The sequence below is a fragment of the Lathyrus oleraceus genome, chromosome 7, assembly GCF_024323335.1.
Source record: "Lathyrus oleraceus cultivar Zhongwan6 chromosome 7, CAAS_Psat_ZW6_1.0, whole genome shotgun sequence".
In the NCBI taxonomy this organism is placed as follows: Eukaryota; Viridiplantae; Streptophyta; class Magnoliopsida; order Fabales; family Fabaceae; genus Lathyrus; species Lathyrus oleraceus.
In genome coordinates, this window is record NC_066585.1 from 51,738,346 (window position 1) to 51,762,669 (window position 24,324).

General features: G+C 37.3%; 1 protein-coding gene across 1 annotated transcript in view; it reads left to right on the forward strand.

Moving 5' to 3' along the window:
- The first annotated feature begins 474 nt into the window (after positions 1-474).
- LOC127101976 (uncharacterized) overlaps positions 475-24,324 on the forward strand; it is a 133,420-nt gene continuing 109,570 nt past the window's right edge. Inside the window, exons 1-3 of the mRNA XM_051039402.1 lie at positions 475-520; positions 2,970-3,341; positions 5,616-5,866. Coding sequence (XP_050895359.1) covers positions 475-520; positions 2,970-3,341; positions 5,616-5,866 — 669 coding nt within the window. The remainder of the gene's footprint in view (positions 521-2,969; positions 3,342-5,615; positions 5,867-24,324) is intronic.

Below are 24,324 nucleotides of genomic sequence, written 5' to 3' on the forward strand. Positions count from 1 at the left end.
AACACAAGTAGCCATTCCATCGGGAATACAACCCACTGGAGGAAAGAACAGATCACACAAGTAGATTCTGCAACAAGCCACTCTACTGAGGATCAGAACAATCAGGGAATCAACCCAATCTCTGGATGATAGACCACCAACCAAGCTGGGGAAACAGGGATTTCAACAAGCAGAAACTGCCACAAAATCAACTCTGTCGAGAATACCAGTTCTGACGGAGGCTCTGAGGGGATATCACAGATACAATCCTGATTCTGTTGGGGATACCAACCCCAATGGGGATTTTGCATAAATACAATCCTCCAAACCACAAATCTACTGGCAGATCTACTGGGGAAATCCACTGCGGGAACCCACTGGGGATATGGAAGAGATCTGGGGATCAACCACTAAATGCTGACTCTTCTAAAGAGAACATCCACAACTGATGAGGAGGAACACAATCACTGCTCTGTTGTAGGGATAAGCGCACTGATGGGGAGATATAGCAACTCCGCTGGCGACTTGGCCGGGAAAAAGGGTACTGCTGGAGCAAACAAAATCTTCCACAAGTACTCTGCTCTGGGAATATATCACAGATTCCACTAGCGACTGTGCTAAGAAAAGATAGCAACAACCCTGCTTGCGACAATGCTGGGGAAAACGGTAAAGTACCGAGATATCAATCCATCATCCACTGAATCTTTAACAAGAAAGCAACCATGCTGAGGAGAGAACCAACAACTCTGCTAGCGACTGCATTGGGGAGAAACGGAGTACCTGGGTTTCCAACCACTAACTACCGAATCTTCCACAAGGAAAACACCCATACTGGGGAGAATACTGCTGGAGAAGAAAACGAAGTCCTCAACAACATCTGCTTGGGGAACAACCCCAACAAACATTCTGCTTGGGGAACAACCCCAACAACAAAGCAGGAGAAAGAGGATACAACCAAATGCCAGGAATATGAACAAATGTCTTACCTGTTGGAAATCATGCCACCCTTGGGAGAGCACTGAAAAATTCTTGAGTATCCTTTCATCATTGTGAATGTTCACTTTGTTTAAAACAACAATTTGAAAAATTTTATTTGTTTAAAACACTGACATTTTATCAATTAAAACATGCAAAACATTTGTTGAATTGAAACAAATAAGAGTGCAAATAATTGGATAAAAAGCTCAAATTGATTTGATGGAATGGTAGCCTGCAAATGGCAAGACTCCACAGATCTGTACAAATTTGAAATCAGTGATATATATTGGAAGAGGGCTACATTGAACATAATGATCCTTTCTCTACCAATTTGAATCTCGATGTATGCGAAGCTTCAGTCGACGACGAATCGAGAACCTCTGACGAAAAGATAGCTGCGGAACAGAAAGTCTTGTCAGGATGCAGTTACTTGCCGAATCCCTAATTTTTGCCTAGATTGCCCCAGGGTGAGGTACTCAATCTAGCGGGATGCAAATATACTTCTTTTTTCAAGTCTCTAACTTTTGCCTGGATTACCCGTTCGGGTTCTCCACCGAGACGCTCATTTTTGCCTAAGCCGCCCTTTCGGGTTTTCAACTTAGCGAGCTATTCTGTTTTTCATTTGCATATACTTTTTTTTAGGCGAAGTATTTCTTGACTGCATCTGAATTCACAGGACGAGTGAAATCCTCCCCATCCATTGTTGTAAGCATCAAAGCTCCGCCTGAAAAGGCTCTCTTAACAACATATGGACCCTCGTAGTTTGGAGTCCACTTGCCCCTGGAATCGGGCACGAAAGACAAGACTTTCTTGAGCACGAGGTCACCTTCTCGGAATACACGAGGCTTGACCTTCTTGTCGAATGCTTTCTTCATTCTCTGCTGATACAACTGACCATGGTGTCGCACCCTAAAATTTGACTTTGGCTTTGTTGACCACATCTTGATTAATCTCGTTGTCTCGTATTCATCTCAATTTCTTAAACTTCGCGTGACAACTGGTTTGATTAGGTTTTGTATGTTTTCGTTGCTTACCGTGTTGTATTTCGTTGTTTTAGCAAAACCTGGCCGATATCGTTGCCTCGTATTTATCTCGTTTATCTCTTTTGTGTGTGGCATCGCTTCGATTAGGTTTTGTGCGTTTTTATCTATTTAATTGTTTGTTTGTCGGTATTTTGACTGTATTTCGAATATATTAGAGTTTTCGTATTGTCCGATTATTTGTGATTGTGTTTGTCAGCGTTTTCGTGATGTCGTGTTGATTTTATTATTGCCTAGGGTTGTTTATTTAATTACGTGTTGTGCCGTGTGATTTAATCGAGTCTGTTTGAGTCGTGTTGTTGATTTTACTGGTTTACCGGTTTACTGGTTTATTGGTTTTATCAATTTGTCTGTTTTGCTGTGCAAATTGTCATCGTTTTTATCGCGTTCGTGTCGCTCGATTTTATCGTATTTTAATCGTGTGCCGTTTAATATTATTTGTGCTTAATATTAATTGTGTTTAGTTGTTAATTAGTTTATTTAATTAGGATTAATATTATATTAGTTTATTATTATTATTATTATATAATATATAAATTATATTATTAATTTATGTTAGATATTTTTTTAGGTTTCTTATTGTTTAAGTAATCTAAATATATATTATTAATTTATGTTAGATATTTTTTAGGTTTCTTATTGTTTATGTAATCTAAATACATATTATTAATTTATGTTAGATATTTTTTAGGTTTCTTATTGTTTAAGTAATCTAAATATATATTATTAATTTATGTTAGATATTTTTTAGGTTTCTTATTGTTTAAGTAATCTAAATATATATTATTAATTTATGTTAGATATTTTTTAGGTTTCTTATTGTTTAAGTAATCTAAATATATATTATTAATTTATGTTAGATATTTTTTAGGTTTCTTATTGTTTAAGTAATCTAAATATATATTATTAATTTATGTTAGATATTTTTTAGGTTTCTTATTGTTTAAGTAATCTAAATATATATATATATAGATGTGGTTAGTAAGAAAAAGGGAGGAAGGAAAAAGAGGTGGATCAGTAAGGAAAAAACGTGTGTTGAGAGAAACAGAGAATTGAAAAGAAATATTTTTCCAAAAGCATTACCGTATTTCACTTGTTCTTCATTTTCGGTAACCCAAAATCGTCCCGATTATTCACCGAAACACAAAACCGATTTCATATCTTTGAAGTTCGTTGAGTCCAGGTCACAAATATCCAAGGTTCATTTCATTCCGGCGTCGTTTCACCGATCAAAAGCGACGTTGAAGTCAGGTACTCACGAAGGCAGCCAGCACTGCGTCGGTGACAGTTTCCAGCTTTCGGTCGATCATTTGGACGATCAGAAGTTCATCCTCTTCACACAAGGTAATATTCTTCACTTATCTCTGAAATCGACAAAGTTCCGGCTTGCCGACATGTGTTTTAATATATTATTTATCTAAATATACATATATATATATATATATATATATATATATATATATATATATATATATATATATATTATTTTTGTCTATTATATATCTAAATAAATATATATATATATATATATATATATATATATATATATATATATATATATATATATATATATGTATTATCTTTGTCTATTATATATTATTTGTATATATATATATATATATATATATATATATATTATATATATATATATATATATATATATATATATATATATATATATATATATATATTATTTTTGTCTATTATATATTATTTGTCTAAATGTACATATATATTATTTTTGTCTACTATATATTTATTGTCTATAAATAAATAAATAAATAATATATATATATATATATATATATATATATATATATATATATATATATATATATATATATATATATATATATATATATATATTACTTTTGTTTACTAAATATTGTTTATCTTTTATTATTATTTTGCATATATGTTTTATTTAAATGTTAGTTAAATTAATTATTTGTTTAAATGTTTATTTTAATTAAATGTTTATTTTAATTAAATGTTTATTTATATCAAATGTTTATTTTGTCTAAAGTAAATGTTTATATTGTTTTTTTATATATTTGTTTATGTTGTTACTAACCGTTTCGTTTCAGTTTCAGCTCGATTAACTCCACTAACTATTCGTAATACTAACTATTCATAGCTAACTGTGTTGTAATAATTTACTTTCTCGCATTTTTTATGTTCTGTATTGTGTGTTTAATCGTATTGTTCACGTTTTATGTTAAAAAATCGAAAAATCCAAAAAAGAGAAACCCGATGCGATTCCAACGGTCGCCGTTTAAGAAACCCTTTTCACACACTCACAAGCTTACTTTTGGGCTTCCTTATAATGAGCCCATTTATGCATTGTTTCAGGGTTTAGGCTCATTCAAATCTTTTGCCAGCTTTGGCTTTTCAGTTTAAAAACATTTTCAAAAGGACGTGTCAGTCTCGAAGCCTCTCGCCTAGGTCGAGCAAGAGATGGCAAGACACGCCAATCTAAAATCAACAAAACAGACTTTCCCCTTTTCTTTTGGGAGAACTACGTGGATTCTGATTTCTCCATTGCGCCTTAGAGATACGTAGGCATGAAGTCTACGACTTTATCGAGTCCAAAAACAATAAAATCAAGTTCTTTTCTCATCTCCCCAATCAAACGATCAAAGCGAAAAAAGCAAAGCATTCACATAAACATAAGCAAAAAGGTTCCTGTGGAGTACCACAGATGTAGAGGGTGTTAATACCTTCCCTTTGCATAACCAACCCCCGAACCCGTAACTCTAAAGGGATTTATCGTTATTTTTCCCTTCCTCTTTTTGGATAAAATAAAAGACGGTGGCGACTCTTGCATTTAAAATATTTTTCAAACGGGTTAAGTTCAATCAATACTTAATCTCGTGAAAAATCCCGCCGCGACAGAATGGCGACTCTGTTGGGGATACAATGCTTAAACTTATTTGAGGGTTTAGCCTATCTTTGCTTGTTTATATGTTTGCTTTGTGAATATTTGCTAAATTGTATTGTTTGTAATGTTTGTTATTTACGGTTTTGGGGGATACTTGTGATAAATCCTATACCCGGATTTGGGGCACATTTGAGATAGGATGGATGATAATTCAGGTTGACTTGATAGGAGACAATCCTTACCGAGTTGACTTGAGCCTTTGTCCGCTTGGTGGAGGCCTCTTTGAGGGTGATAGTGCTAAAACAAGTCATTTGTGAGGCATTGTTGCTTTCGACGGGCCCGTGAAGCCAAGGACCTTAGTTTACCTTTACCCCATCTTGGCCTTACTTAGGATGTGATGCGGTGACCACTTCGGACCAAAAGTCTGGTTTGGTTGATACGCGATATCACACTCAAGCGAGATTCTTTTGAGAATAATATTGGAAAGCGAGCAGTTGCTTAACCCGGTATTATCCGAAGAAGGATCCATAACCTTGGGAACTTTTAGAACCCGTTTGCCAGGTGAACCTTAGAACTTATCTGGGGGCTTTGTCCTAAACTCCATGCTGGTGATGAACTTTGAACCTTGTATTGTTTGACCATGTTTGTGTTTGTTGCATTCATGCATGACATGCATTCATTCCCATCATTTCAACCTTTTTCCAAGGAACTTAAAGTGAGGATTGCAAATATTGCAGGAAACATGGATTTTGGACGGAGAAGTGTGAAAAGGTACAATCTCATCAATCCAAAGATAGATGAACTAAAGAAACTGGTTTCTTCGATCGCAGATCCTATTGGTTTCAGAGACAAATATGGGGCACTTATATCTTTATTGACACTTAGGATGGAAGAAGGGTTATTGCAGACATTAGTACAGTTCTATGATCCAGTCTATCACTGTTTCACATTCCCAGACTATCAACTCATGCCTACATTGGAAGAGTATGCCCAGTTGCTTCACATCCCAGTTGCTGATACAGTACCTTTCTCTGGTTCAGAAAAGTTACCCGAGCACAGTTCTCTTGCAAAAGTGTTGTACATGAAGAAGTCAGAATTCAAGAATAACTTCACCACCAAAGGAGGACTTCCAGGTTTCACTGCCAAGTTCTTAATGGGGAAGGTTTCTTATTTTGCCAGTCAAGGTTGTGATATTATTGTGGAGCATCTGTTCACCTTGTTGATCTACGGTTTGTTACTATTTCCTAATATTGAAGGTTTTGTGGATTCATATGCTATACGCATCTTCCTAAGTGGTAATCTTGTTCCAACTTTGCTCGGAGACACCTATCATTCCATCCATTACCGTACTTTGAAAGGAGGAGGAACCATAGTCTGCTGTATACCGTTACTCTACAAATGGTTTGTCTCTCATCTTCCTAAGTCAGCTACTTTTTGGGATCGCAAGTCAGGACTTCAGTGGTCACAGAGGATTATGTCTCTTACCCAGTCAGATATTGCATGGTATAGTAGAGTTTTAGACGATGTGAAGATCATTGATGGTTGCGGGGAGTTCCCCAATGTGCCCCTCATGGGCACAAAGGGAATCATTTCTTATAATCCAGTACTGCTAGGAGACAACTCGGTTACCCTATGAAGGACAAGCCTCCTAACATTCTTTTAGAAGGTATTTTCTTGAGGGATAACGAGGAGGACCCTACTATGAAAGAGAGAGTAGTAAGAGCTTGGCATGGTGTTTGTCGCAAAGGGAGACTTGAATTGGGTAAGAAAGATTGTACCTCCTATGAGCCGTACCTCCAGTGGATCAGAGCCAGAGCTATACAGTTGAAAATGCCATACCCACATCATGATCCTATCAAACCCGCTCCGTTGAAGACCCTCTACCTTCCGCTAGATGACAAAGAAGAACTCCAAGCCACCTTGGAGAGGGTCGAGAAAGAGAGAGACGCTTGGAAGGATAAGGCCCAGGTGCTCGAAATGGAAAATGAAGAACTTCAGAGACAGTTAAAGGAGTAGAGTGGAGAAGATCGTGCAGGTAAACGTCCAAGGGTGCAAGAGGATTTATTTTCCTCATGCACAACAGATTACTCCCAGATTCCACAGTCCTCAGGTGCATGGAAAGGTCTTGTAGACAGTTTGGTGAAGGAGAAAGCTTTTATGCAGAAGGCCTATGAAGAAAGAATTGAGAGACTTGAAGGACAACTCCTACTTGTTTATGCTCGTCCTGATGACACATGTCTTTAAATGGTTTTCTTGGTTGTATTTTGGGTTGATAACTTTGTTTTGTTATCAAAAATGTTTGCAATTCTATCTTTTCCTTCACTTAGAGTTCCTTGGAAAATCATTCATTTTGCATATCCATGCATCACGTGCATACAGGTTGTCTGTCTTGGTCCAGTCTTCTAACAGTTGCTTCCCGCCAGCAGATCCATTTCAAGCTGACGCATAATTACAACACAAGAGCCAACTATAAAAGAAGGCCCCAGATTTGTGACACCAGGAGTAGTTATGAAGAACTAGACCGCAGTTGACATCCCACATTGTGTCCACATATCAAAGTAATTAAGCTTTTCAGTTTTCAAAAATCTTCCGCTTTAGCCCAAAGCGCGAAGCATTAATTTTGTAAAATGGGCACTTTTGTCAAAAACGTACTATCCATGAAAAAGATCTTTTGTGTTCCTATACACTTGTGTCCTTTTATCTTTTCAGCTTTTTCGGAAAATGGTAACACAAAAAAACCTTAAAAAGAACACATTTTTGCATGTCATGGTCAGTCCTCTAAAAACAATTGTTTGTACAGGTTACTTAAACCCGTTGAACACAATAACATCATGCCCTCTCCCAAACTTTGAACATTCTGTATTCGAAGCTGAAGAGGAAGAGTGGGATGAGATTCCAGAAGAGGTCGCCCGCCAGCTTGAAAATGAAGAAGACACTATTCAGCCATATAAGGAGCCTTTGGAAACAGTCAACTTGGGTTCGGAAGAAAATGTGAAAGAAGTCAAAATTGGAGCATTGTTATCCCCACAGGTCAAGGAGCAATTGATCAGCCTGTTGAAAGAGTATGTAGATGTGTTTGCTTGGTCTTATCAAGATATGCCTGGTCTCGACACTGACATCGTAGAGCACAAGCTACCTTTGAAGCCAGAATGTCCACCGGTCAAACAAAAATTAAGAAGAACACATCCAGATATGGCCGTCAAAATTAAAGAAGAAGTTCTGAAGCAAATAGATGCTGGTTTTCTTGCCACTTCAGTGTATCCATAGTGGATAGCAAATATTGTGCCAGTTCCTAAGAAGGACGGGAAGGTACGAATGTGTGTCGACTATCGTGACTTAAATAGAGCAAGCCCAAAGGATGATTTCCCCCTGCCTCACATTGACATGTTGGTAGACAATACAGCAAAGTTTGACATATTCTCCTTCATGGACGGATTCTCCGGGTATAACCAGATCAAAATGGCTCCCGAAGACATGGAAAAAACTACATTCATAACACCATGGGGAACATTCTGTTATCAAGTAATGCCGTTTGGGTTGAAGAACGCAGGTGCTACTTACCAGCGAGCCATGACAACGCTCTTTCACGACATGATGCACAAAGAGATTGAGGTTTATGTGGATGACATGATTGCGAAGTCTCGTTCAGAAGAAGGTCACTTAGTAGATCTATTGAAGCTGTTTCAACGATTGAGGAAGTTCCGTCTTCGCCTCAATCCGAACAAATGCACATTTGGCGTCAGGTCAGGTAAACTCTTGGGCTTCATTGTCAGCCAAAAAGGCATTGAAGTTGATCCAGATAAAGTAAAAGTTATCCAAGAGATGCCCGCACCAAAAACACAAAGGCAAGTGAGAGGTTTTCTAGGACGATTGAATTACATATCCCGGTTTATTTCTCACATGACTGCCACTTGTGAACCTATCTTCAAATTGCTGAGAAAGAGTCAGAATTGTGTTTGGACAGAGGATTATCAGAAAGCATTTGACAGTATCAAAGAGTACCTCATGGAGCCTCCTATCTTGTTACCACCTGTTGCTGGAAGACCGTTGGTTATGTATTTGACAGTGCTTGAGAATTCTATGGGTTGTATTCTGGGTCAACAAGACGAAACTGGAAAGAAAGAGCATGCCATTTACTACTTAAGCAAGAAATTTACTGACTGTGAATCACGATACTCCTTACTCGAGAAGACATGTTGTGCATTGGCTTGGGCTGCTAAGAGATTGAGGTAGTATATGTTAAGTCACACCACTTGGTTGATATCCAAAATGGATCCAATCAAGTACATTTTTGAGAAGCCTGCACTCACTGGTAAGATTGCAAGATGGCAGATGCTGTTATCAGAATACGACATTGAGTATCATACCCAGAAAGCTATCAAGAGCAGTGTGTTGGCTGAGTACCTTGCTCACCAACCCGTTGAAGATCACGATGATAATGAGGATGAGTTTCCTGATGAAGATGTCATGTTCCTAAAATCCAGAGATTGTAAAGAGCCACTTCCTGAAGAAGGACCTGAACCAGATTCTCAATGGGGTTTAGTATTTGATGGAGCTTCCAACGTTTATGGACATGGAGTAGGTGCAGTCATTATCACACCAGAAGGTTCTCATATTCCTTTCACGGCAAGAATTTGCTTTGAATGTACAAACAACATTGCTGAATATGAAGCCTGTATCATGGGTCTTGAAGAAGCCATTGACCTCCGCATCAAAAATCTTACTGTTTATGGTGACTCAGCGTTAGTTATCAATCAGATCAAAGGAGAATGGGAAACACGCCACCCTGGCTTGATCCCATACAAAGACTATGCAAGAAGATTGTTGACTTTCTTCACCAAGGTTGAATTGCATCACATTCCTCGGGATGAGAATCATATGGCGGATGCTCTAGCTACGTTGTCTTCAATGTATCAAGTGGGTTTTCCAAGCGAAGTACCCAGAATTGTGATCAAGCGACTTGGTAGACCAGCACATGTGTTTACAGCTGAGGCCAGTTTTGATGATAAACCATGGTACCACGATATCAAGCATTTCCTTCAGACTCAGGAGTATCCTCTTGGAGCAACAGAAAAAGATAAAAAGACTTTGAGAAGATTGTCAGGCAGTTTCTTCCTTAATCAGAATGTGCTCTATAAGAGGAATTATGACATGGTCTTACTCAGATGTGTTGACAAAAAGGAAGCAGAAATGTTGATGAAAGAAGTTCACGAAGGGTCCTTTGGTACTCATGCAAACGACCACTCTATGTCAAGAAAGATGTTGAGAGCTGGTTACTACTGGTTGACCATGGAATCAGATTGCTGCAAATTTGTAAAGAAGTGTCACAAATGTCAGATCTACGCTGATAAGGTTCATGTACCACCAACCTTTTTGAATGTGATTTCTGCTCCTTGGCCATTCTCAATGTGGGGCATTGACATGATCGGTATGATTGAACCCAAAGCTTCCAACGGACACCGTTTCATTCTCGTGTCAATTGATTACTTCACCAAATGGGTGGAAGCAGCTTCGTATGCAAAGGTGACAAAGCAAGTGGTGGTCAGATTCATCAAAAATAATCTCATTTGCCGATATGGCATTCCAAACAAGATCATCACTGACAATGGCTCCAATCTGAACAACAAAATGATGGATGAATTATGTGAAAGTTTCAGGATCGAGCATCACAACTCTTCTCCTTACCGTCCCAAGATGAATGGGGCAGTTGAAGCTGCAAATAAGAATATCAAGAAGATCATTCAAAAGATGGTTGTTACCTACAAAGATTGGCATGAAATGCTGCCTTTTGCACTACACGGATATAGAACATCAGTCCGTACTTCAACTGGGGCAACCCCATTTTCACTTGTATACGGTATGGAAGTTGTGTTACCGATAGAGGTTGAAATTCCATCAATGAGGATACTAATGGAAACTCAGTTGTCAGAGGCTGAATGGTGTCAAAGCAGATACGATCAATTGAATTTGATTGAAGAAAAAAGAATGACTGCCTTGTGCCATGGACAGTTATATCAAAAGAGAATGAAGCAGGCATTTGATAGGAAGGTTAAGCCGAGAGAATTCAAAGAGGGTGACCTTGTGCTCAAGAAGATGATACTATTTCACAATGATTCTAGGGGCAAGTGGACTCCTAACTATGAAGGACCCTATGTTGTCAAGAAAGCCTTCTCAGGCGGTGCTTTAATTCTTACAAACATGGATGGTGAAGAGCTTCCACGTCCCGTGAATACAGATGCAGTCAAGAAATACTTCGCCTAAAAAATGAAAAGAACAGCTCGCTAAGTTGAAAACCCGAAAGGGCGGCTTAGGCAAAAATGAGCGTCTCGGTGGACTGAAAACCTGAAAGGGCGGTCCAAGCAGAAATTAGAGACATAAAAAACCAAAGAGAATATTATCCCGGTAGATTGAAAACCCGAAAGGGCAATCTAGGCAAAAGTTAGGGATTTCAGGCAAGTAACTGCATAATAGAGATAAGATCATTGAAGTATCAGAATATTTTCAACAGTTCTCCAACTTTCTCAAGGTTGCAATACAGATCAAAAGTGGAAGAGAGAATGATGTCATTGTAGTTCAACGTACCCTTTTTCCACGAAATTACCATTTTCCAATTTGTAAAGATCTATGGAATCACGCTGTTGGCTGATTACCATCCTATCAAATCAATTTGAGCCTTTCTATATTTCTTGGCACTCTTAATTTTCATTTCAATTTATGAAAGTTCTTTTACTTTGACAGATATGTTTTGAAACAAAAGTTTTGAATTAAAAACAGTTTTTGAAAAATATAAAGATTATTTATTTTGATTTGTGGACATCAATAAAAGGATTGAGACATGTGGTCCCAGTAATTCTGAAATCATGTAATTCCAACTAGACATGTTCATATTACTATCCTTATATGTATATGATGAAAAAATCTCCACAGGTGTCTTGGCAGTAATATTTCTCCAGCAGAGGTTGTGATTCTGGATATCCTCAGCTATGCTTCCTAGTTTTCCTCAAGAGATCATGCAAGAAATATTTCAAGAAGTTTATTCCCTTCACTTGGGGCATGAAGACTCCCCAGTTAATTGATCATGAAGACTCCCTAGTTTAATTGATCATGAAGACTCCCCGGTTAATTGATCATGAAGACTTTGATCCAGGTTTTAAGTTACAAATTTGGCCTATGGGATTACTACAGGTATTTCCCCAGTAATTTATTAAAGCGGGATCAGCAATGTCCCCAGCAGAGGATGAGAAGGAAGATTTGATTTCCCTGAGCAGGAGTAATACAGAGGTCTCCATCCCTCAGCGAGTGAAGAAAGTTGATATTCAGAAACTACAGGGAATCTCCTGTTGTTCTCTGTCCATTCAATAGAAGGATATGTCTCCTCCTCAGTAATGTTTTGTAGTAAAAGAAGAGTGTGTTATGGATTTTAAGCAAATTCAAGAATTGCAGGATTTCTCCTAAATTCTCATTTATATTCAAAGGTCAGACATCACTGTTCCCCGGCAGAGTCTCCTAGAGGAAAGATCTCGTAACCAGATATCAGACACCATTATCCCCTGCAGAGTCTTCAGATACAGAAAGTCTCCATGATAATTAAAGCAAAAAAATCAAGGATAGATTTCCCCTATATTCTTATTCCCTGGAAAGATACCACCTATCCCCAGCAGACTTTATCCCCAGCAGAGTCTTCCAGAAGAATAATCCCTTCTGCATTATCAGCAAATTCAAGAATTGCAGGACTTCTCTTACAATATCATCTTATTTCCAGAGGATAACACCTTGTATCCCCAGCGGAGTCCTCAGAAAGGTCCAATCCTCATATACCTCACAAATTCAAGAACCACAGGGAATCTCCTGCATTTTTGAAGTAGAAGGCATCTCCATTCTTCTATGGAATCCTCAGCAAAGACAAACTTTTAAAGAAACCTGGATATGGTGCTCTTGTACCAATTCCCCAGCAAGTCTTTGTACTACTCCCTAGCGAGTCTTAGTGCAAATCTCCAGCAAGTCCTTATGCAGCTGTTAACATTTTCAGTTATTCCTAGTTTTGTCTGTCCATCATGCATTCATTACTAAATATTCATGCATATCTATGACATATCATGCTTGCATTCATATGCACCTTGTTTCCTTGTTTATATTGTGGGTTGAGTCAATCTATCCATATAGAGTATCCTCATAAGCAGCAAAATACCTTTTATTGGTCATGTTCCCCACAGAGATTTATGCCTCGTGGAAGATGGTTGTTTCAGTTGTAAATCCTGATGAGTTCATTCCTCTTCAGTTGAAGTCTTGTTTGACCGTTTCATTCTAGTTATATCCTAGTTTGAACCTCGTGTCTCCAGATAAAGCTCAGAAATTGCCAGTAAAAGAAGGCAATAATATAGTCTTTGTGACTCTCATTCAGTAAAACAGACATGACAGATATTGTGTCCAAGTCCTTTATACCTTCATCTTTGAGTTGGTACCCATTACAAACTTGAGTTACCTACATCCATGAGTGGTAACCTTTGTTATCCCTCGGATAAATTAATTACTATCTCCATCTATGAGTTGATAACATCCTCACAGAAAGTTCCATGGTTCTACCTGCAACTTTGAGCTGGTAGCGTGCTTTCGTCTTTGAGTTTAGCACAGATTCCTTTTGATTCCACCTTCGTCTTTGAGTTGGTGAAGTACCTGCAACTTTGAGCTGGTAATATGCATTCATCTTTGAGTTAGCAAGATTTCTTTTGATTCCACCTTCGTCTTTGAGTTGGTGAAATACCGTCATCTATGAGCTGGTAGTGTGCATTCATCTTTAAGCTTGCACAGTTTTCTTTTGATTCCATCTTCGTCTTTGAGTTGATGGAATGCCTTCATCTATGAGTTAGGTACACTTTATCCTGTTACCTTCATCTTTGAGCTGGTAACGTGCTTTCGTCTTTGAGTCGGCACAACTTTCTTATGTTTCCATCTCCGTCTTTGAGTTGATGGAGTACCTTCATCTATGATTTAGGTACATAGTGAGCCCTCATCTATGAGCTGGTAGTATGCATTCATCTTTGAGTTCGCACATTTTCCTGTGATTCCATCTTCGTCTTTGAGTTGATGGAGTACCTTCATCTATGAGTAGGGTATGTTTGATCCTTGTTGAACTGATAGTGTGCTTTCATCTTTGAGTCTGCACAGATAACTTCTGATTCCATCTTCGTCTTTGAGTTGATGGAGTACCTTCATCTATGAGTTAGGTACATTTTGTCCTTCCACCGTCATCTTTGAGTCGGTAATGATAAACATCTCCAGGAGAATATGTTCTAAATTCTTTTAAACACCTTTGTCAATGAATCGGTGGTTGCCTTCAACTTTGAGTCGGCATTTCTCTGTCTACCTCATCAATGAGTTGGTAGTGTGCATTCAATTGTAAGTCTGCACAATGATCCTTAGATCTGATTCTTCATCTACACCATTTTCCCTAGCAGTGTTATTATCAATCTTTTGAAGCTTGCCTTCAACTTTGAGTTGGCATGTCCTGTTTACCTCATCAATGAGTGGGTAGTGAGCTGTCAACCATGAGTCAACGCAGTTCGATTCTTATTATGCCCTTGTTATACCTTCATCCTTGAGTTGGTATTCATCTTTTCTGTTACCTCCATCTTTGAGTTGGTAATGTACTGTCACATCAGTACTCTTGTTATATTGATCTTTTCCCACTTTCATCTATGAGATAGTGATGTATCGTTAGCATTGAGTCGATATCTCTTTTCCTCCTATTTTCCATCTATGAATAGGTAGTGAATCTTCCCCAGCTGAGTGTTCTCAATGTTTACCTTCATGCATTGAGTCGGTGTATGTCCTTCCCTAGTAGAGTTTGCACTCTTGTGTCTCTGTGTCTGTCTGTCTTTTGCATCATGCATACATGCATTTGCGGTCAAATTTTGTGGCGTTTGTCATATTTAATTACCTTACGCCATTCGATAGCCTCCGGCTATCTGGCCTAAGTTAATTAAATAGGGGCATCTGTCGCACCCCAAAATTTGACTTTGGCTTTGTTGACCACATCTTGATTAATCTCGTTGTCTCGTATTCATCTCAATTTCTTAAACTTCGCGTGACAACTAGTTTGATTAGGTTTTGTGTGTTTTCGTTGCTTACCGTGTTGTATTTCGTTGTTTTAGCAAAACCTGGCCGATATCGTTGCCTCGTATTTATCTCGCTTATCTCTTTTGTGCGTGGCATCGCTTCGATTAGGTTTTGTGCGTTTTTATCTATTTAATTGTTTGTTTGTCGGTATTTTGACTGTATTTCGAATATATTAGAGTTTTTGTATTGTCCGATTATTTGTGATTGTGTTTGTCAGCGTTTTCGTGATGTCGTGTTGATTTTATTATTGCCTAGGGTTGTTTATTTAATTACGTGTTGTGCCGTGTGATTTAATCGAGTCTGTTTGAGTCGTGTTGTTGATTTTACTGGTTTACCGATTTACTGGTTTATTGGTTTTATCAATTTGTCTGTTTTGCTGTGCAAATTGTCATCGTTTTTATCGCGTTCGTGTCCCTCGATTTTATCGTATTTTAATCGTGTGCCGTTTAATATTATTTGTGCTTAATATTAATTGTGTTTAGTTGTTAATTAGTTTATTTAATTAGGATTAATATTATATTAGTTTATTATTATTATTATATAATATATAAATTATATTATTAATTTATGTTAGATATTTTTTTAGGTTTCTTATTGTTTAAGTAATCTAAATATATATTATTAATTTATGTTAGATATTTTTTAGGTTTCTTATTGTTTAAGTAATCTAAATATATATTATTAATTTATGTTAGATATTTTTTTAGGTTTCTTATTGTTTAAGTAATCTAAATATATATTATTAATTTATGTTAGATATTTTTTAGGTTTCTTATTGTTTAAGTAATCTAAATATATATTATTAATTTATGTTAGATATTTTTTAGATTTCTTATTGTTTAAGTAATCTAAATATATATATATAGATGTGGTTAGTAAGAAAAAGGGAGGAAGGAAAAAGAGGTGGATCAGTAAGGAAAAAACATGTGTTGAGAGAAACAGAGAATTGAAAAGAAATATTTTTCCAAAAGCATTACCGTATTTCACTTGTTCTTCATTTTCGGTAACCCAAAATCGTCCCGATTATTCACCGAAACACAAAACCGATTTCATATCTTTGAAGTTCGTTGAGTCCAGGTCACAAATATCCAAGGTTCATTTCATTCCGGCGTCGTTTCACCGATCAAAAGCGACGTTGAAGTCAGGTACTCACGAAGGCAGCCAGCACTGCGTCGGTGACGGTTTCCAGCTTTCGGTCGATCATTTGGACGATCAGAAGTTCATCCTCTTCACACAAGGTAATATTCTTCACTTATCTCTGAAATCGGCAAAGTTCCGGCTTGCCGACATGTGTTTTAATATATTATTTATCTAAATATATATATATATATATATATATATATATATATATATATATATATATATATATATATATATATATATATATATATATTATTTTTGTCTATTATATATCAAAATAATATATATATATATATATATATATATATTATATTATATATTATTTGTCTATATATATATATATATATATATATATATATATATATATATATATATATATATATATATATATATATATATATATTATTTTTGTCTATTATATATTATTTGTCTAAATGTACATATATATTATTTTTGTCTACTATATATTTATTGTCTAAAAATAAATATATATATATATATATATATATATATATATATATATTACTTTTGTTTACTAAATATTGTTTATCTTTTATTATTATTTTGCATATATGTTTTATTTAAATGTTAGTTAAATTAATTATTTGTTTAAATGTTTATTTTAATTAAATGTTTATTTATATCAAATGTTTATTTTGTCTAAAGTAAATGTTTATATCGTTTTTTTATATATTTGTTTATGTTGTTACTACCCGTTTCGTTTCAGTTTCAGCTCGATTAACTCCACTAACTATTCGTAATACTAACTATTCATAGCTAACTGTGTTGTAATAATTTACTTTCTCGCATTTTTTATGTTCTGTATTTTGTGTTTAATCGTATTGTTCACGTTTTATGTTAAAAAATCGAAAAATCCAAAAAAGAGAAACCCAATGCGATTCCAACGGTCGCCGTTTAAGAAACCCTTTTCACACACTCACAAGCTTACTTTTGGGCTTCCTTATAATGAGTCCATTTATGCATTGTTTCAGGGTTTAGGCTCATTCAAATCTTTTGCCAGCTTTGGCTTTTCAGTTTAAAAACATTTTCAAAAGGACGTGTCAGTCTCGAAGCCTCCCGCCTAGGTCGAGCAAGAGATGGCAAGACACGCCAATCTAAAATCAACAAAACAGACTTTCCCCTTTTCTTTTGGGAGAACTACGTGGATTCTGATTTCTCCATTGCGCCTTGGAGATACGTAGGCATGAAGTCTACGACTTTATCGAGTCCAAAAACAATAAAATCAAGTTCTTTTCTCATCTCCCCAATCAAACGATCAAAGCGAAAAAAGCAAAGCATTCACATAAACATAAGCAAAAAGGTTCCTGTGGAGTACCACAGATGTAGAGGGTGCTAATACCTTCCCTTTGCATAACCAACCCCCGAACCCGTAACTCTAAAGGGATTTATCGTTATTTTTCCCTTCCTCTTTTTGGATAAAATAAAAGACGGTGGCGACTCTTGCATTTAAAATATTTTTCAAACGGGTTAAGTTCAATCAATACTTAATCTCGTGAAAAATCCCGCCGCCACACATGGCACATGGCAGTCAATCGCTTCTCTTCAATCAAATTCCACTGGTCGTAACGACTCTGAATCCATTCAGCATCTGTCAACTTGGCTTCCATCAAGACTCTCATTGATAGGATCTCCACCTCTACTGGGAGAACAGCCTCCATGCCGTAAACAAGAGAGAAATGGGTTGCCCCTGTTGAAGTGCGGACAGATGTACGATAACCATGCAAAGCAAATGGTAGCATCTCATGCCAATCTTTGTACGTAACTGTCATCTTCTGGATAATCTTCTTGATATTCTTATTAGCAGCTTCAACAGCCCCATTCATCTTAGGTCTCTAGGGAGAAGAATTATGGTGTGCAATCTTGAATTCAGCGCATAACTCATCCATCATCTTATTATTTAGATTAAATCCTATATCAGTAATATCTTGTCTGGCACACCATAACGGCAAATCAGTTGGTTCTTGATAAACTTCACAACCACCTGCCTGGTCACGTTCGCATACGAGGCGGCTTCAACCCATTTGGTGAAGTAGTCAATTGCTACGAGAATAAATCTGTGTCCATTGGACGCTTTCGGTTCAATCATGCCGATCATGTCAATTCCCCACATAGAGAAAGGCCATGGTGATGAAATCACATTCAGAAGTGTCGGAGGAATATGAATCTTATCCGCATAAATCTGACACTTGTGGCATTTCTTCATATATTTGCAGCAGTTAGACTCCATTGTCAGCCAATAGTAGCTTGCTCTCAACATCTTTCCAGCCATGGCATGTCCATTGGAATGAGTACCAAATGAACCCTCATGGACCTCAGTCATTAGCAGGTTTGCTTCGTGTCTATCCACGCATCTGAGCAAAACCATGTCAAAATTTCTCTTATACAGCACTTCACCACTGAGGTAGAAACTGCCTGACAACCTTCTCAAAGTTTTCCTATCTTTCACAGATGCCCCAGGCGGGTAAACCTGGTTCTGGAGGAAATTCTTGATATCAAAATACCAAGGCTTGTCATCATTCACTTCTTCAACTGCAAACACGTGAGCTGGTCTATCCAAGCGCATCACGGAAAGATTGGGAACTTCATTCCAATACTTGACAACAATCATGGAAGCAAGCATAGCAAGAGCATCTGCCATCCGATTATCCTCTCGAGGAATATGATGAAAATCAACTTCTGTGAAGAACGTTGAAATCCTCCTTGCATAATCTCTATATGGAATGAGCCCTGGCTGATTCGTCTCCCATTCTCCCTTGATCTGATTAACAACCAGGGCCGAATCACCATACACATCAAGATGCTTGATTCTCAAATCAATGCATTCTTCCAGTCCCATAATACAGGCCTCATACTCAGCCATATTATTCGTGCATTTGAAAGTTAGCCTTGCTATAAGCGGAATATGTGTGCCATGAGGAGTAATGATTACTGCCCCAATTCCATTTCCGTACTGATTCACAGCGCCATCAAACACCATCGTCCATCTGGAACCAGGTTCCAGACCTTCATCAAGTGTAGGCTCATCACAATCTTTCATTTTCAAATACAGAATCTCCTCATCAGGGAAGTCATACTGAACTGATTGATAATCTACAATTGGCTGGTGCGCTAAATGGTCAGCCAAGATACTACCTTTGATAGCTTTCTGAGCTCGATACTCAATATCATACTCAGACAACAACATCTGCCAACGGGCAATCCTCCCGGTTAATGCAGGCTTCTCGAAAATATACTTGATTGGATCCATTTTGGATATCAACCAAGTTGTATGATTTATCATGTACTGGCGCAAACGCTTAGCAGCCCAAGCCAAAGCACATCACGTCTTCTCAAGCATAGAGTACCGAGACTCACAATCAGTAAACTTCTTACTGAGGTAGTATATAGCAGATTCTTTCTTCCCTGATTCATCTTGTTGACCGAGTACACAACCCATCGAGTCTTCAAGAACAGTCAAATACATAATCAGAGGTCTTCCTTCCACAGGCGGAGACTGTAAGAACAAAAATAGTTCTACAATAGATTCCATGATTTTGATGATAACAAAGGATGAAACCAAAAGTGGCACCCTAACGAAAAGTTTCTAAGTGTGCAGGGTTCTAAAGAAAGAAGAAATAAATCTGATGATGTCATCAGATGTACAACAAGATCAGATGCAAAATCTCAAGTATCAGAAGCATCTAAAGTGGAATCTCATTCAAGAAGCTCTAACTCTGGACAAAACTGCAAGTATCAGAAGCATCTGAACATGAAGTAAAGTCTAGAAGCTCTGACTCTGAACAAATGCCTTCTGCAAACTCTGAAGTTTTCAGCGCCATCTGAACATTCAAGAGATAACATCAGAAGCCAGTTTCTCCAGATACACAAAGACTCTAATCAGAATTGTTAATCATGATGAAGTAACGTTTAAGCCAAGTTAAAGTTCTGCAAATGGATTTCCTCAATTAGAAAGAGACGTTAATCTCCTCTTCCAAGAGAAAAGATACTAATTGTGGTAAGTAGTCACTTCTAAGTGAAAAAGTCTACTGCAGAAGCTATTAATGGAATGGCGTAATTACATCTCAATATCCAACAGATTTCAACGCTACTTCAACTCTACTTCAACTCCTATAAATAGAGAAGAAATCTCATTCAGTACATACGAAGAAATCACTAGCCAAAACTATACTGAAATCATATCACGCTCAAGAAAATCATCTTTGTTCTTCAAAGATTTTCACTAAGCTGTTGCTTATCAAGTGAAAAATTTGTTCTTAAGTTTGTAATATTTGCTTTCTTAGAAGCACTCTAGATTACACATCTTGTATCTTATTTCTATTTGATTTCCTCAAGTGACTCTTTGTAGTCTGTAGACTTGAGAGGACTAAGAGATTTTCTTCTCTCTTAGGGGTTGTTTGTAATCTTTCAAGATTAGTGGATTAAGTCCTTGTTGAAGGCGAAATCACCTTGGCCGGGTGGACTGGAGTAGCTTTGTGTTATAAGCGAACCAGTATAAAATCATTGTGTGATTTCATTTTGCAAAAGCGCTTATTTTTCAAACAATTCAAACCCCCCTTTCTTGTTTTTCTCACCTTCAATTGGTATCAGAGCTCCGGCTCTGTTATTGATTTTCAAATCAAACACTTAACCGTGTAGAGAGATCCAGTGCGAGAAAAACAAATGGCCCACTCAAATGAGAAAGATTCTTACAATGCCAAGCCTCCTGTTTTTGATGGAGAAAAGTTTGATTACTGGAAAGATAGAATCGAAAGTTTCTTTCTGGGTTATGATGCTGACCTCTGGGACATTGTCACAGATGGATACAAACCTCCAACCTTAAATGGAGCTGAAGTTCCCAGAAGCAAAATGTCAGAAGATCAGAAACGTGAGTTCAAAAATCATCACAAGGCCAGAACAATACTTCTAAATGCTATATCTTACAACGAATACGAAAAGATCACCAACAGAGAGACGGCTAAAGATATACTTGACTCTCTGAAGATGACCCATGAAGGAAACTCCCAAGTCAAGGAGACGAAGGCTCTGGCGTTGATCCAGAAATATGAAGCCTTCAAGATGGAAGATGACGAAGCTATAGAAGCTATGTTTTCCAGATTCCAAACTCTTATTGCAGGTCTTAAAGTGCTAGACAAGGGATATACGACTGCAGATCATGTTAAGAAGATTGTCAGAAGTCTGCCAAAGAAATGGAGACCAATGGTTACTGCTCTGAAGCTATCAAAGGATCTGAACAACATCAGCCTTGAAGAACTTGTTAGCTCTCTCAGAAGTCATGAGATAGAACTAGAGGAGGATGAGCCTCAGAAAAGGAACAAGTCAGTGGCGCTGAAGTCCAGACCTGAAAGACGGAAGTCAGACAGAACCAAAGCTCTCCAGGCAGAAACTGCAGATACTGACGACTCTGAACCTGAAGACTCTGATGATGAAGAAGAACTGTCCTTACTAACCAGAAGAGTTAAGCAACTCTGGAAAAGAAGGAACAACAACAACTTCAGAAGATCAAGACCCAGAGGGGATAGATCAGAGTCAACTTCAAAAGGTAAACCTAATAAAGATATTACCTGTTTTGAATGTAAAGAAACAGGTCATTATAGAAATGAATGCCCCAAGCTGAAGAAAGATAACTCTAAGAAAGAAAGCTTCAAGAAAAATGCCTTCAGAACAAAGAAGGGATTAATGGCGACCTGGGACGATAGTGAATCAGGATCATCAGAATCTGACTCTGATGAACAAGCCAACGTAGCATTTATGGCTACCACATCCAGCAGCTCAGATGAAGAATCTGAAGAGGTATTTTCTGAACTTTCTAGATCTGACTTAGAATCATGTTTATCAGAAACTCTTACCTCTCTTCAGAAATTAAAACAAAAAATTAAAAGCATTAAAGGCCTTCTTAAAGCAAAATCTGAAGAATGTAGTGAACTTGAGACAACAATTCTAGCACATGAAGATATAATCAAATCTTTAACGTTAGAAAGAGATGGAGCTAAAACAAAAAGCTTAAAATTAGAAGAAGTGTTGTCTCAAGCACCACAAACTTCAAATGAAATTATTTATAAATATGAAGAAGCCTTTCAACAATTTCTGAAGAATGGGATAAATAGGAGTATTATGGCATCCATGATTTATGGAGTAGGTCAGAATAATAAAAGGGGAATTGGGTATGATTCTGATTCTGATAAAACTTCTACCAGTAACCAAATTAAATCACCTTTTTCATACCACTATACACACACACAAGAACACAAATTTAAAAATGCTAGAAGACCCAAAGTTGTAAGAAACTCTGGGAAAACTAATCTGAAAGGACCCAAGAGATTCTGGGTACCGAAAGATAAGATTATCTATGTTGCAGATATCCTATGCAGCAAAGTTCAGACACCAGTCATGGTACCTGGACTCTGGATGCTCGCGACATATGACGGGAAGAAAGTCTATGTTCCAAAGCCTGGAACTTAAAGACGCTGGCTTTGTAGGCTTCGGAGGAGATCAGAAAGGAAGGATCAGAGGCTCCGGAACTATTGGTAATGGTACTCTTCCCTCAATATCTGATGTTCTTTATGTAGAAGGTTTAATGCATAACTTGTTATCCATAAGTCAATTAAGTGATAACGGTTATGATGTAATCTTTAATCAAAAAACGTGTAAAGCCATTAATCAGAACGATGGCTCTGTCCTTTTCACAGGCAAGAGGAAAAACAACATTTATAAAATAAATCTTTCTGATTTAAAAGATCAAAATGTTAAATGTTTAATGTCAGTTCACGAAGAGCAATGGGTATGGCATAGACGCTTAGGCCACATTAGCATGAGGAAACTTTCTCAGCTAACTAAACTTGAGTTAGTCAGAGGCTTACCTAAACTGAAGTTTTCTTCAGATGCTCTGTGTGAAGCTTGTCAGAAAGGAAAGTTCTCAAAAACATCTTTTAAAAAGAAAAATGTTGTTTCTACCTCCAAGCCTCTGGAGCTTCTTCACATTGACTTATTTGGTCCTGTGAAAACAGCATCAGTCAATGGAAAGAAGTATGGACTTGTAATCGTTGATGATTACAGCCGCTGGACATGGGTAAAATTCCTAAAGCACAAGAGTGAGTCTCACTCTGTATTCACCAGTTTCTGTTCTAAAGTGCAAAAAGAATTTGACTCTAAAATTATTAGAGTCAGAAGTGATCATGGTGGAGAATTTGAAAATAAAGATTTTGAAGAATTATTTGATTCTAACGGAATATCCCATGATTTCTCCTGCCCTAGAACTCCACAACAAAATGGAGTTGTAGAGAGGAAGAATAGGACACTCCAAGAAATGGCCAGAACCATGATCAATGAAACAAATGTAGCAAAGCACTTTTGGGCAGAAGCTGTAAATACAGCGTGTTACATTCAGAATAGAATCTCTATTAGACCTATTCTGGATAAGACTCCCTATGAACTGTGTAAGGGAAGAAAACCCAACATTTCATATTTTCATCCTTTTGGATGCCTTTGCTTTATATTAAATACTAAAGAACATCTGAACAAGTTTGATTCCAAAGCACAGAAAGGTATTATGTTAGGATACTCAGAACGCTCTAAAGGCTACAGAGTATACAACACAGAAACCAAAATTGTGGAGGAATCAATTCATGTTAGATTTGATGATAAGCTTGACCCTGAAAAGTCAAAGCTAGTTGAAAAGTTTGCAGATTTAGAGATCACTCTGGTAGAATCTGAGAAAACTCCAGAAGCACCTGTCACTCCAGACTCTGAAGAAATTAAATCTCCAGAAATTCCAAGGAAAGTCAAGAGTCGTAGCAACGTATCTGAAGATTTGATTCTGGGAAACAAAGATGAACCTGTTAGAACCAGATCTACCTTCAGAACTTCTGAAGATATTCCTCTGGGACTAGTGTCTCTGATTGAGCCTACGTCCTGTGATGAAGCTCTTCAAGATAACGATTGGGTGGCAGCTATGCAAGAAGAGTTAGATCAATTCTCCAAGAATGATGTCTGGGATCTTGTTCCTAAACCCAGAGGCACTCATGTCATTGGAACCAGATGGGTTTTCAGAAACAAACTGAACGAGAAAGGAGAAGTTGTCAGAAACAAAGCACGACTGGTAGCTCAAGGTTATAGTCAACAAGAAGGTATTGATTATAATGAAACTTTTGCTCCAGTCGCAAGGTTAGAGTC